The 15,593-nt window shown below is 36.3% G+C and overlaps 1 protein-coding gene across 1 annotated transcript; it reads left to right on the top strand.

Moving 5' to 3' along the window:
• The first annotated feature begins 2,245 nt into the window (after positions 1–2,245).
• LOC116293363 (endothelin-converting enzyme 1) lies at positions 2,246–13,949 on the top strand. The gene is made up of 17 exons (XM_089038947.1): positions 2,246–2,971; positions 3,068–3,115; positions 3,432–3,545; positions 3,627–3,698; positions 4,222–4,346; positions 5,271–5,493; positions 5,772–5,870; positions 6,280–6,366; positions 6,472–6,575; positions 7,111–7,175; positions 7,784–7,838; positions 8,053–8,120; positions 8,611–8,747; positions 8,818–8,883; positions 12,037–12,135; positions 12,944–13,020; positions 13,620–13,949. The coding sequence occupies exons 1-17, from the start codon at positions 2,246–2,248 to the stop codon at positions 13,738–13,740; spliced, it is 2,286 nt and encodes a 761-aa protein (XP_088895073.1). The 3' UTR covers positions 13,741–13,949.
• The last annotated feature ends 1,644 nt before the right edge of the window (positions 13,950–15,593 follow it).

Below are 15,593 nucleotides of genomic sequence, written 5' to 3'. Positions count from 1 at the left end.
CAAAACCTCTATTAAATAAAGAAGTTCATAATTATTGAATAAATTGATCAATGTCAAGCATGTTTATTGTCTTGTTTCAATTAATCTTCCGGTCAGTACTGGGCGGTCAGTACACTATCTAATTTTTGTGAATTCGCAATGCATTCTAATCAAAACCAAAAATTAATCATTTGTACAAAAAAAAAAAAAACTCAAATTTTATCAATACCCTGAAACAGCGTCTCTGCTGATCAAAGCCAGGGCACGGCTAACTCGCAGGTCAAATTAGAATTTCGCTTGTTAGGTTTTGTGTAGGAAGGAATGTACTTGATATTTCGAAAAAAAATTGTCTATGAACCAATAACCACAGGGATCTAGGCAAGTCTATACGATAACTGAAGCAGATGGTTTTTTGTCGCAATGGAGAGTCGAAAAAAAAATCGTTTTAAAAATTCGAAGATTTTTCAGGGCGATTTTTGATTTACAGGCAAGATGAAACCCTTGTTTTATACTCACGCGAAAACAAATAACTGAAATATATATAGGTATATATATATATATAAAGGCCCGGCTACCTTTCAATATGGCGCAGGGAACCGTGAAGGGGACTATTACGCTAAGAAATCAATAATGATTTTAATTCTTGTATTTTATAATAATTCTAACAAAATTATTTATTGAAAAATATGCTTAAAGAGTCGTGCGTAAGTTAGACGGACATAAAGTCCTATATAGCTGTAATAAAAAGAGAAGGCAATATATTTTTCCTTCTTGTAGTTTACACTCTGCCTTTTTAGACAGATTTGGCATTACTTTTTTCCCCGCAATGGGCAGATAAGACCCTGTTTCCGTATTTCACTTTTATTGACCTTTTGCAAACACACTCATCAAAAACAAATAATCTTTCGTATAACTTCGAGATTTTTGGGATTCCCTTTTACCCATCATAAAAAAAATTATCTCGTCATTTGACGTTAACTTTCACGTTCGCGATAAACAAGATGGAAAACTCTTTAAGTAATATATACAGTATGAGTGGCCGTGTTGTATCCGATATACAAACTCTCGGCTACGCCTCGAGTTTGTATATTGGATACAACACGGACACTCATACTGTAGATTACTTATCAAACGTCTAGGTTAGTTCCTTTGTGTTTCGCTAAAATTTTCAAGATAAAAGTGAATTTGCCCAAGAAAATCCATCTTAAAGTTTATGCAAATGAACAGGATTCTGTATCTGATTTACAAAACTCTTCACGGTCGTGATTTCTGTTGTGTTTTCCTCATGAATTATTAATTAGTTTAATAATTTTTTATAACAGGTACACTGTAACGATTAATTAATATCTAACCTAAACACAATAGACACGTGCGTAAAAAAAACATGCGTTCTGTCAAATATTTGGAAATGCACACTTAAAACTTGAAGAGAAATATCGTCTGAGACGGTGCTTTTTTAACAGGTATATTGAGATCCAACAAATCAATGAGAGAACAACAAATAACTGAACAACACAATATACAAATTTCATATTTTAAGGTGACTGACTACTGTAGCAATAAACAAAAACTTTCTTGGAAAACTATATTTTACAGAATTTAACGTTGAAAATAAAGAAAAGAAAAATGTGATTTCAAGCGCTCATTGTCGAGATATTGAATCATGAATATTACGGATTTTCAAAATTATTTGGCTGTTATCTAATAAACCGAGGGAACTAAGAAGGTAGTTTTCTGTCGTAATGGAAAGACAATTTAAATATCCACTTTAACAATTTTTGTCGTTCAGACGATGCTTTTTTAGCTGGCGGTCATAGAGACCTTCTGTTAGCGGTTCATGTTATGACAAATAACAAACCACGTATTATTGTAGAATAATACGCTAGGGGTCATTTGTGCAATCTAAGAGTCTACAAAGAACCATTATCTTATGAATCTTTATTTTTTTTCTGATCACGTGTGACGCAATTTTTGCTCCAAAAACTCGCGCGTAGGTATGCATTAAATGCTGATTATCTCAAAAACGACCTCGGGACACTTCCTTTTTCTTTTCATATTTGGAATCAGCATTACATTTCAGGTTAAAGGAGTTTCAATTTTCAATTTTCTGTTCGTTTTTTTTCCCAAAGTAGTCAGCCACCGTAAAATATTTTTGAGCAGGTTGGTTAAAATACGGTTTTTTTTACCGGTAGAGAACAACACGCAATTAATAAAAAACACTTTATTTAAACATCAACTACATCGATCAGCCTACAGTGTAGTCGTGATGAAAAGAATGATGAATGGTGGCAGCGTTGGGAGACAAGAAAATAAGCAATGGTTGTTAATCCATGGTCCTCGTTTCTTGACAATCTTACTGGTGATATCCATGATCCACGTAGCAGCAAGTCAGAACAAGATGAGTACTCTTGATCAAGGTTTGAACAAGATTCGATCCCCAAGATATGTCAAGACAACAGGCCAAAATAACAACCAATCTAGCAGGGTTTGTAACACCAAGGAATGTATTGAGGCAGCCAAACAAATCGAAAGTTCGATGAACACTTCTGTAGACCCTTGTGATGACTTTTATGAGTACGCTTGTGGGAGATGGCCGTTGAACAATCCTCTGCCAAAGGGCATAACTCCTTCATCCTACAGCATCAAAGACAAAATTAGGCATAAAAAACAAGGGATTTTGGCAAATATCTTAGAAACAGGGACAGTAACGATATACGGGGTGAATAACGATCTCGTAAAATTACCTTCAAATTTGTACAAGTCGTGCATGAACCAGAAAGCCATTGACAATGTTGGTGTGCAACCTTTGAAGGAACGGATCAATGATTTGGGAGGCTGGAGCATGGTGGAAGAAGACAGAATCTGGAACGAGGATAGCTGGAACTTCAATACAACAATTGGCTTCATTCACAAGAACTACCAGTCTAAGGGAGGGCCGTTATTTTCCTTATACGCCCACACCAAACAGAAACCTGATCCATATTCCATCTATGTAAGTAGCAGAAGAAAGGGAACCGGCGCATGTCCAAATAACTGAAAGTTATGATTGGTGTTTAATGCTAGTGTATTATTTATCTCCTTGATACAGATCGATCAGCTTGAATATGAAGAACAAGATCCTCAAAAGGCGGCAAACGTAAGTAACATGTATTTCGTTATTGCGCGAAACATATTATTAGACAAGTATGTAAAATGTCTAATAATTGTATTGAGTTACTGTACTGAGTTACGAGTGCTTGTCACACTTGGGACGCGAAACATGGAGCACCACGAGTGCTAGTGCTAGACAATACTAACTTTGCTGTTATTGTTGTTGCTGCTCCTGCCCTTCTTTTAAGTTAAAAGTCATCATATTTTCTACAGTGTCTATCGAATTGCAAATCAAATGGCAAAAATAGCTAAGATGTTGATTTATCGATTCCCCAATTCATTCAGATATTTTGACTTTTTAGAGAACTGCAGCTGAAAAGAAATACATCACTGATGTGGTGAAATTTTTGGGCGGAAACAGGAGCATCGCAATTAAAGTACAAGAGCTTCTCGACTTTCAGAACAAACTTAAAGAAGTTAGTGTAGTTTTGTTACTTCGTATGCTTAACAATACTTAGTAATAATGATACTGATCATTGTAAAATTCAATCTGCTAGGGTTTGACTGATCCTGATGAAAATCCAATGAGGAATTTGACACTTGATCAATTACAGCAGGAAGTACCACAAGTATGTATATTGACGTTATTTATCATTCTGTACAGTAATTTGCATAACATATCGAGCCGTCGACCAACCTCGCTTGCACCCCTTCTATTCTTAAGGACCGTCATTATACCCACGGCGCAGCGGTGGAGAGAGGTATGAGAGAGAGAGAGAGAGATCCTAGTATGTAGCAACACGTAGCAACCTTTGCCAGAAGCAAGACTATGGCACTAGAAAAGCCAGTACTCACACATCGTAGAATTCCATTCAGAGGTAAAACAAAAGAGGCATTTCATTGATCAAAATGATGATAACATCATTGCCATCAAGTTGCTGGTCGTGTTACCACGAACTTTCCTCTTGGTAAGATTACCGGCTATTTCATATTTGCGTGCCCATTTGACGTTTGCCAAACGTCGAATGCTCTTGCGTTGATCAGGGACATGTCAACGAACTGTTGGTGAAACCTGTAAAGCCCTACCAACCCAAACGAGAAAATAGACTTCATCGTTAGAATTAGGATTTAAAGAATCTTTTTCTTTTCTAGTTCAATTGGAGTAAGCACTTAAATCATATTTTTGCGCCTCACAATATTACTGGGACCGAGATTATTCACGTGGCACTACCTTACCTCAGAAGGACTATGGAACTGGTACAGAATGCGTCAAAGAGGTAAAATATTTAGCCATTTTCTATCAGATTTTTCTCTTCTTCTTTTGGCATCCATCAATTTTCTTCGAATTTATTAAGGATATGCGATCGTGCAATTTTTGTCGAAATTTTTTTACGAAATGAAAAAATAGGGATCACAAAATTCATTGAGAAGATATAATTGTTCAATTTGGGGGCTTGCGGTCATTTTTTTGGGCAAAATACAAAGATGTAATTTACAGCTCTCTCAGTCCATATTGATTGGTAATAATGAAAGAAATGATTTTAAACGATACATGAAAACACCGCGTTTTGGTCACCCTTTATTTTACTATCTTATTGGCGATTTTCTCAATTTAGCTTGAAGACCTATCTTCATTTTTGATGGGTTGTAGTTTTAGTTGATCTTGACTTACAGTAAAATAATCAGCCGGTTTAGCTCAAAATTTTTAGATGAAATTTTAATTAAAATTTTAAGATAATCGCCGTTGAAGATAAAAATACCATATATTGCTAATTCGAAAATACCATTGAATAATTAGAAAATTAATGAATAGCGGATGCGCAGATTTCCGTGAGATTTGAGAAAATTTGGCAACGAATGCTAAGGTAGATTTCGAAAGTTGTGATGTCTAGCAATTGGACGACCAAAAAATCATGATTTCACAAAGAGAATCACTCTGAAAAATTCAACATACTATCTAGTACTATCACCATGCTCTGCAGCTCGTCTATGACCAGGACGATCCTCGCACAGGGAAGTCCATCTGTCCAAAATGCAACCGCCCGTGGCTTGCAAAGCATTCCATCCTGCTGCTACTGACTTTCTTCTCCATAAAGAGACATGTACGGAAATAAGGACATGCAAAAAAAAAACATGCAAAAAAATAACAACAAAACAAAACAAATCAAGACAAAATCACAAATATCTGTTTACTCCCACAGTGTTTTATCCAATTACCTGGTATGGCACGTGATCAAGAAGGAGGTGGCTTATCTGTCCACGCCTTACAGGCGGGCATATTCAAGCTTCATTAATGAAACAGCCATTTCTACAGCCAAACACAGGCTAAATTGTCTCGATGAAGCTGAATTGAACTTTAACGACATATTAGAAGCTGCATACATCACAATTTATGGCAAGAAGAAGAAAAAGATCGAAAATATGGTAAGCTGGGGTACACTTGGTACCTGTGTTTCATATTAGTCATTAGGAAGAATATTATTCCATACAAAATGTGAAGTTGTTAATGCCTCTGTTTTAAAATCCTCTAAATTCCAGGACTGTGGATTAGCTTGTTCTTGTTCGTTCATTCGTTCACTCATTTTTTATTTTTTATTTTTTATATATTTTTAATTTTCGTTTGGTTTTCTCTCGTTCACCCATCCGTGCGGTCGTGTGTCATTCTGATTTAATTCGTTATGTTCTTGATCTAATTGGTTTAGGTAAAACAACTGACAAATGATATACGCCAAGCCATTAAAGAAAACATAAACTCACTGACCTGGCTTGATACCGACACTAGAAGGAAAATGACTGAAAAGGTACTTGGCTTAAGCACATAATAAAATTTATCATATAGACATGAGTGTTTTCGGGACCTGAGTAACATATTTTCCATATCTTCACTAGTGAGGATATCGATGACGTCACTTGCGATGTTTTCCGGAACCTGTTTTGATAAACTAGCGTAGTTTTTCTTAGTGGATTTGTCTATATGATAAAAAGAAAATTACACGTTGGCTTGAAGATATGAAGTTTATCTTCTCGTGTTGAAAAATAATGGACTCCTTCGGGGTTCTTGTTTTCTATGATATATGTAAAACGCCATAGTAGAGTGGACCAAAAAAGGCTAGCTTGCAGTGGATATGCTATGGCAAATGCGCCTCTTATGAGTGTGATGATTATTGCGCAATCTGCTTTGTATATTTATCTATCCATTTTTTTATCCAGGTTGACAAAATGAAAAACGAAATTGGCTTTCCTGACTATCTTTCAAGCCCTGCCAAAGTTAATCAGAAATTTCAGAAATACAATAGTGTAAGTACAACTTGTCATGATCTTTTCCTTACTTCACGATCGTATCACACAGAAAAGATCTCTTAACTATAAATAGTACAACTTTACTTCTCTGTCTCCTCACAGCTCACCCTCAAAAAAGATGAATATTTCAAAAACAAAATAGTCACATCAAAGTTCAATCACCAACAAATGTTGATGAAATTTAGGCAACCTGGTGTCATTGATAGGCAAGTACAAGATATATTATTATACATTATACTAAGTATCTCAATTCTGATTGGTCGAGAGCCCTCAGCCAATCCCTGATATCATGTGAACTTGACATGATAAATGTATTGTCTGTAGGTTTTCCTACAGATAATACATTTATCATGTCAAGTTCATTCAAGGTCACACTGTGGTAGCTTTGTTTTTATTCATTATATGTATTTATTTCCAGAATTATGTACAAAAACAATTATTTAAGGAATCCTTAACTTTTCATATATTTTATGAAGAATTCTCGAAATATTTCTGAATTATAAGGATTTTGCCCTCGGCTTCGGCAGATAACACAGCCTCGGTCTTGATAATTTACGATATCATTCTCAACCTCATCCAAAAATTGCTTATTAATGCTAAATAACACATGGATGGATAGATGGATGGATGGCATATATTGCACTATTTGATAACTCAGATTCTTAATAAAATAGCGCATCGTAATTCGTAAAATTTACTGAAGTCGCACAATTTTTTCACTGTGTTTTAAACATTTCTCAGGTGGTCAGTGTTTGCTCACGAGGGTGAAGATGGGCCTTTTTATTTGGTTGATTATAATTTGCTAAGTGAGTACTTAAAGAATGTTACAACAGTTTTCGCATGACAGTGCTATAATAACGAGCCGTGTCGTGACCGTGATGTTTTCTAGAATTTTAATTGGCTGATTTTATTCTCGCGCAATGTGGTCTGACATTGCCGTGACCTTGGTGAGACCGAGTCCGCGCCGTGTTAATGCCGTGTTCCGGGAATGTAATTGGATAAAGAGTACAGTCACGACCGTGTTCGTGCACAGTCATAAGAAAACTGTTCTTGGTCACTTATGTAACTTTCAAGACACATAAGGTAAAATTCACAGTTCCAGGCGCCATCTTGAAAGTTAGCCGTGCCGTGAATCAAAGCGAGCGAACGATTAGCTTGCAATGTTAGAGACATGTGAATAATTGTCCAAGGTATTAAAATGTAAAGGTCTAAGAGACTATTTAGCCTACGGTTTCGGCCAATAACACCTACCTCATCGACATTGATAAATCCGTCTATCATCAAAACCTCATCCAAAAATTGTTTTTTTACTTGATTAAATTAATAACGTTAAAATTTAGTCTTTTCCATAAACTGAACACTTTTTCTGTTACTTTGTTCGTAATCAGTTGTGTATTTTTTACCTCTGTTGTAGTTCAGCCGTTAGCCAGCCTGGAACCACCTTACTTTTATGAAAATGGATTCCTAAGGTATGAAGAAGATAGTGAATATAGTGTGAAAAGCTATGCGTAGCTGGCTCCCTAAAGAAGATTGGTTAATACCCAATCAATTCCGCAAGCGATCGTGCCTTGAAAGCAACCAAATACAGAAACGTTTTGTAGAACTGAGCTATTTGAATGGCTTTAGATAATCCCTAAATAAATGAGTGCAGTTTTTTTACACTCGTGACCTTTTCTTTTGCAGGGCATTTAATTTTGGCGCCCTTGGTGCTAAAATTGGGCTACAAATCAGTTATGGCTTTGGTCCCGATGGTAAGAGTTTATCCTCAGAGAGTGCAAGCACCGAAGAAAAAATAACACGGATTACATGCCTTTAATAACTCCCAACTACCCAAAATACAACAGTTTTCCTTAGGGTCATCTCAGTGTAGATACTGATTTGTATTTAATAAATAAAACAGCTTTTTCCGTGCTCCGTTCAGTAATGAAGCACACGGGAAGTGGCGCAAGCAAGAAAGACGTGTAAAAGGAAGCGCGAGCCGTAAGCGAGTGCTTCTCACACTTCTTGGGTACTTACGTCTCTTCCTAAGTGGTTTATTACTTAACGGAGCACCAAAAACTGTTTTAGTTTTTTTTTATATACATAGTTATTAATTTTATTTCGGCATTGAAATTATTTACGCGAAAAGAATGACGGTCACATCGCGCGGATGGCGTCAGCACTGTGCTCCTTTCACTAATAAAGCACAGCTTTCGACCAATCAGCGCAAAAGAAAAACTACAAGGATACTATATTTTTCAGGAAGGAAACATGACAAGAATGGACAACGCTTCTCGACTGGTCAGGGGTGGTCAATGAGATCACTACGGAATATTGAGATCAAGGGACGGTGTTTTGCCAGGCAGTACTCCCAGTACAAATTGTTCGGAAGATGGCAGGTATGTCAGGGTCGTATCTATAGGGTCCTATGACCACGTTCCCCTGACTTTTCTTTCTGGCTTTTTTAAGGTCAACGGCAACTACACTTTCGAATATAATATCGTAGAAAACGGTGGTTTAAAAGCGGCCAATAAGGTAAGAGCAGTATACAAATAACTCTAATAAGGTCAACGGCAACTACACTTTCGAATATAATATCATAGAAAACGGTGGTTTAAAAGCGGCCAACAAGGAAAGAGCAGTATACAAATAACTCTAATAATAAAGATACACTTTTATTGGGTTCGAATGCACAGGATGAATACATGAAAAAATGCCTATAAATACAATTAATAAACATATGTATATCAATAAGTATATGTAATAGGACTCCGTGCTGTCCAATTAAGAAATAATTGGTCGAGGAAAATTCCGAGGACTGACAAAATTGGATGAGGCCGTAAGCCGAGTCCAATTTGGCAGTCACAGGAATTTTTCGAGTCTAATTATTTCTTGATTGGGGAGCATTGAATCCAATTACCTATTAATTACATGGCTGCCTAGTTAATCCCATTATATCAACAAGGCTTGTCCAATTAAGAAAATAATTGGACAGTTACCTATATTTGATTAATGAGAAGCTGTATAAATAAGATTAGTTAATGACATAGTCACCATCAACGACAGTCTTTCTCAAGACTACACTCACACGGACGATCACACGTCACAAAAATTAATGACATCAATTTCAGCTTTATTGGTTAATTTAATTAATTATTGATTAATTTTGATTAATCAATTAATGTTATTTTAATAAATAAAAAATTAAGATTATTTCATTAATTGAAATAATAATATTAACGTCATATTATGAAAATCAAATTGACTCATCAACCTTTAAAAATAATTTTATATTTTCCTTAGCTTTCGATCGACACTGTCATCCTCAGAGGAACTAAAATACGTTACAATATTAACGAAACATACGCGATCAAACGTTGTACATATGCGCGAGCAAAAGAATCGCGCGCAAAAACCTGAAAGCACGAGCATTGAAAATCACAAAAGATTTATGTAATTTGCTGGCAGAACTCTGCCACTGTCTCTATTAAAAATAATGTTCTTCTGCTTTGATATCTCACATGCTTCCAGCCACTTTCTTTGGTTCCATCTTTGTTCTTTTTTAACGATTGAAATGTTATCCCATTTGATTGAGTGCCCCGTTTCATGTGCATGCTGGGCTAAGGCTGATCTTTCTGCCTTGTTCAGACGCACAGCCGCCTGATGTTCTTTGCACCTAGTTCCAAGAGCTCTGCTTGTTTCCCCGATGTATTTGATACTACATTCATCGCAAGGAATGGAATAAATTACTCCAACTTGCTTCTCCTGGGGGACCTGGTCTTTTTTGTCTAGATATGACATTCCGCAGAGTTCTTTCTGGTCTCATGCAACATCTGATGTTATGGCGTGAAAGAATTCTAGTGATCTTCTCAGTAGTTCCTTTCACATACGGTAACACCGCAAAGCCTTTGGGGTCTTCCGTTTCATCGTTCTCTGTGTTCTTTTTACGCATGACTATAATAATAATAATAATAATAATAATAATAATAATAATAACGGGGTTCTTATATAGCGCATTTTACATGGTCTCAATGCGCTTAACAATCATGACCAGTGGAGGACTTTACGGGCTGCATATTATGGCGCTAGTAGCAGCCGTGCAGCTTACAATCATGAGTGATTTGTTAGTAAGTTATTATTAATGCCTCCAGATTGGGATAGGCTGTTGAACCGGGAGACAATCCCCTACTCTTGTACGAATAATTCAACAGGTTCTTTTACCATGATAATCATTTAAACTTACAATCCCCTATCCCCCCGGCTAAATCGTCCCTGACTTACACTCTTGAACAAAAATGATCAAATTTCTTTTGTTTCATTTGGATAATTCCTAAACTTGAGCTGGAAGCTTATGCAATACTCTAACATCCACTTGAGAGATCAGAAAGAGTCTTTCTAGATGTTTAATTTAATTTTGTATATTGTTGTTAGTTTCGTCATGCATCAGTTGTGCTAATGAATCGATACAAACTCAACGTGTAAAGCTAATGTGCTCATTTAAAAATACATAAGGAGATGTGGTGTTCCGAATCAATAACCTGCAAACCAATCACCGTTGCATCAGCTTTATTTTCCCAATGGAATTACAGTACAACTACTATAACCGGGGCCACTTAGACAGCGAGAACCAATCAAAATGTAGAATAAAAACAATACATTCCAACTTTGGGAAGTCGGGAACCATTCAGAAACCAGCAGAAAACAATAGCCTTTCAACATAAGTTCTCATTCCCACGAGAAAATGGTGATGGCTGTCTAGTTGTTTACACGCAACATCAGAATCAAAGGCAGATATTTTTCTTCTGCTAGAATAAAAAAATATCTAACTGTAGGCAAAAAATAACGTGCAAGGCTGAGTCAAAAAAATAAAGATCATACAACCAAAATTCCTGCAAACCCCCCCCCCCCCCCCCATCAATTATCTAATGGTCCATCCCTAACTAAACATTATATGCAAGAGAATATGAACTAAGACAAAGAATCCACGCGCCCCTTTGACGCTATTTTTAGAATCTTTTTTTCTATTTTTAGAATCATATTTTTGATCGTTTGTTTTTCTACACACGCATACTGCGCGCGCTCTACCCTGTTTTCTCATGTTTTTTTGTTTTGTTTTTTTTTCGTTTTTTTTTTTTTTATTATTTTATTTTATTTTATTTTTGTTGTTGTCGTTTTCTTTTTGTTGTTGTTGTTGTTTTTGTTGTGTTTTTTTGTTTGTTTTGTTTTGTTTGTTTGTTTTTTGTTTTTTTGTTTTTCAAACTAAAACGTAAGCAAATAGAGTAGAGCGCGCGCAGTATACGCGTGAACGAAAACAAACTATGGCAAATTTGATTCTAAAAATAGCATCAAATGGTGCCTATGATGGTTATAAGCATGAATACCAGAGATTCCTTCTCTTAGTTCATTTTCTCTTGGTATCTGTGTACTACAAGGATTATGAGGCAGTTTTCTTTTCTTCTGCACAGTAAACAATTGAGACAAGTTAATTTAATCAATTAGTATAGAATTTAACATTCGGAGATATTCTAGCTAATGTGCTTGTGGCACACAGCAATGGTAGCTTAGTGAGTAAAGTCGGAACCATTAATTGCACTTTACTTTGATTTCACATGAAATATCAATGTAAGAGCTCGATCGGTCGGTTTGTTTTTTTGTTTTCGTTTTTCTGAATTTATGTATCTTTATCAGGCATATCATGATTGGGCACAACGAAATCCCAGGGAAACATGGTTGCTACCAAAGCTCGCTCTAACAAACGAGCAGCTGTTCTATACAGCGTTTGCTCAGGTAAGCACGAGAAATGAAATCACTCCTGTTCAGGGTCAATAGACCTCTTTACCTTGGGTGTTTTTAATATAGTCAGTACTAATATTATCTTTAAAAACCAAAAGAAAAACAATAACTAACACACTTACCTTAAATATATGATGGAGATTTAACATGACAATTTGCTCATGCTAATTTGCGAATTAGTCAAAACGTAAACGTATTTTTCCAAGCATTACACCTCTTTTCCTTGGACGTAATGTTTTCTCAGGCCCCGTCCACACTATGCCGGATAAATTTGAATAAATTTGAACTTTCACACCGAAACCGAAAAAACGTTTTCCATCCACACATGAAAACGGATAAAATGTTTCGCGTCCACACTAGTCCGATCAGAGGCGGTAAAAACGCTTCATTTCACATGTGAGCATGTGCATCGAAGCTGAAATTGAGGTGCTGCGGTGAATTTTTAGCCTTCCCGCCATGTTCCCATGACAATCATGACGTCATGGTATTCGAAATTTTCGGATACGAAATGTTCTCCGTCCACACTAATACGGCTAGCCGGCGTTTTTAAATTGTTCCACTCTGGAGACGGTATTTGAAAAAATTCGTTTTCGGGAAGAATTGTTCCGGATTCGTCCGGACTAGTGTGGACGGTAGGCCTAACCGAATAAATAAAACTTCAAAATTGTCCGGCACAGTGTGGACGGGGCCTCAGTTCAGACCACATATCATTCCCAAGAGTATTATTTCTTTGTTTAATTATATCCATTTTGAAATCTCTCTTTTTTTTTTTTTTTTTTTTTTTTTTTTTTTTTGACGACAGACGTATTGCCGCAAGGGAACTCCTGAGGGACTTCACAAAGCTTTTATTGAAGATGGATCCTATGATAACAAATTTGGGTATGGACATATACACTATGTTATTTACGCAAAAAGAAAGACGCTTAGAAAGCGCCGTAAGCACTCAAGAAGTGTGAGAAGCACTCGCATATACGGCTCGTGCTTCTCCTTACACTTCTTTCATGCTTAAATCACTTCCTACTTGCTTTATTACTGAAGGGAGCACGGAAAAAGCTGTTTTATTTGTTAGTAAGTAAACCCATTAATTCGTTGGCTATTATTTTTTCCAGCACATTAATAGAACCGTTTCGAATTCCAAATTACCGCTGTATCTCTTGATTACAGACTCATTTGCACAGGGTTAGCCTCGAGTTTGTGCAGAATATTCACGTGTTCCAGTCAAGGTCCGTCGAGTTTCAAAGTGTTTGTATTGTTGAAGTTGTGCATTCTTTACTTTACCGTTGGTATTTGTGAATATTTAAACACTGATACGAGGCTAACCCTGTGCAAATGAGTCTGTAATCAAGGAACACAGCGGTAATTTGGAATTCGAAACTGGTCTATTGAGTTTACATTCATGAGTACATGTTGTATTAATACCTGTCTTAAAATGTATCTGTATCGTGTAACACTGATTTTAGGTTTTATTCCGGCCACAGGTTGATTGGTGCGTTATGCAACTCTTGTGAGTTCGCCAACGCGTTCAAGTGTAAGGTGAACAGTAACATGAATCCCGCTCAAAAGTGTAACCTCTGGAGCAAAGACGGAAGTTTATACTAGTAAATACTAAGTCCTGGCTCTGGATGCTTGATCTGGATCATGAATTTCTTAATGAGTGAAAGTGTGATACCGAAAACAAACATTTTCATATGATAAATTGATGATAATAACCACAATAACTTTTTCAGACTCGAGATCAATTGGAGATGTGTAACCTGCTAAATATTGTAATCTAATCACGTGATGATGGTGTAAACTTGACAATAAAGACATACTACAATAAAAAATAAACTGAAAAAGTTAAAAGAATCTAAAATCTCAATTTTAGACTTTTCTGGTAGTGCATACCGACATAATCCCCCCCACACACACACAGTTGCTCCTGCCTTCGCCACTCGTTTGCCTCTATAAACAATTTGGTCTGGCTAAGACCCTGCCTCGTTGACTTAATAGGAGGGTTATGAATTTTTCACTGAGTGAAAGAGGTAAGGCTACAATTATTTATCAGGGTGAGGCTTGTTCAGACTTTTTTTTATTTACCATGGACGTGTAATAAATGGACCTATATGGATATATCAAGAGAAAATATACTAAGAGAAGGGAGCTCTGGTATTTATGCTATTTACCATGGACGTGTAATAACCTATATGGATATATCAAGAGAAAATATACTAAGAGAAGGGAGCTCTGGTATTTATGCTATTTACCATGGACGTGTAATAACCTATATGGATATATCAAGAGAAAATATACTAAGAGAAGGGAGCTCTGGTATTTATGCTATTTACCATGGACGTGTAATAACCTATATGGATATATCAAGAGAAAATATACTAAGAGAAGGGAGCTCTGGTATTTATGCTATTTACCATGGACGTGTAATAACCTATATGGATATATCAAGAGAAAATATACTAAGAGAAGGGAGCTCTGGTATTTATGCTATTTACCATGGACGTGTAATAACCTATATGGATATATCAAGGAAAAATATATTAAGAGAAGGGAGCTCTGGTATTTATGCTATTTACCATGGACGTGTAATAACCTATATGGATATATCAAGGAAAAATATATTAAGAGAAGGGAGCTCTGGTATTCATACTATTTAACATGGACGTGTAATAAATGGACCTATATGGATATATCAAGAAAAAATAAACTAAGAGAAGGGAGCTCTGGTATTCATGCTTGTAATCATGATAGGTACCGTTTGATGCTATTTTTAGAATCATATTTGACATGGTTTGTTTTTGTGCGGGCGCTTTATCCAATCAGCTTAGAAAAATAGCATAAAAGATTCTAAAAATAGCATCAAAGAGTGCTCATGATGGGGTGCGGGGATTCCTTCTCTTAGTTAATTTTCTCTTGGTTATATGGATAATCAAACATCGTTATACAAGTGTTCAAGTTTGTTTATTGCTGTGCTGTTCTGAAAAAATTGGAAATCTCAAAAATTTGGAAACTTTGTCAAAGAATTTTGGACAAAACAATATTATGAGCATCAAAGACGAGTTTTTTAGGATTCCTGTGGACCCCCGAAGAATGGAGCCAAGTAGTCGGGGAAGTAGGGATAGGAAAAGTAGAAACTGCAGACAACACCGTAAGAGATAAATTACTCGTTCCCCATGCACACAACAAAATGTAATCGATCTGTCAACGGTCTGTCAAGGTGGAAGGGTAATACAATACAGATCCAGTAGATCTGAGCACAGGTAGCCCAAGCTTGGTTTCTGTGGTGTCCTGTTATAAGGAAATGTATGGGGAATCATCAAAAATTTCAATAAAATCATCAAAACGTGAAATAAAGCCTCGAAATTTTACCCTATCATTACCTTCCTCATAACAGGACACCACAGAAACCAAGCTTGGGCTACCTGTGATCTGAGGGACCTGAGAAGGTAGTTTTCTAT

This window comes from Actinia tenebrosa, unplaced genomic scaffold, assembly GCF_029948245.1.
Source record: "Actinia tenebrosa isolate PJP-AT-01 unplaced genomic scaffold, QUT_ActTen_1.0 PGA_scaffold6__47_contigs__length_16458017, whole genome shotgun sequence".
Taxonomy (NCBI): domain Eukaryota; kingdom Metazoa; phylum Cnidaria; class Anthozoa; order Actiniaria; family Actiniidae; genus Actinia; species Actinia tenebrosa.
This window is presented reverse-complemented; position numbering and strand designations above follow the sequence as displayed.

Excerpts from the sequence above, each read along its gene's own strand:
- LOC116293363 (XM_089038947.1), top strand. The coding sequence starts at position 2,246 with ATGAAAAGAATGATGAATGGTGGCAGCGTTGGGAGACAAGAAAATAAG. Across the intron at positions 4,347-5,270 it reads GTACAGAATGCGTCAAAGAG|TGTTTTATCCAATTACCTGG; the intron begins GTAAAATATTTA and ends TTACTCCCACAG. Across the intron at positions 7,839-8,052 it reads TATGAAAATGGATTCCTAAG|GGCATTTAATTTTGGCGCCC; the intron begins GTATGAAGAAGA and ends TTTCTTTTGCAG.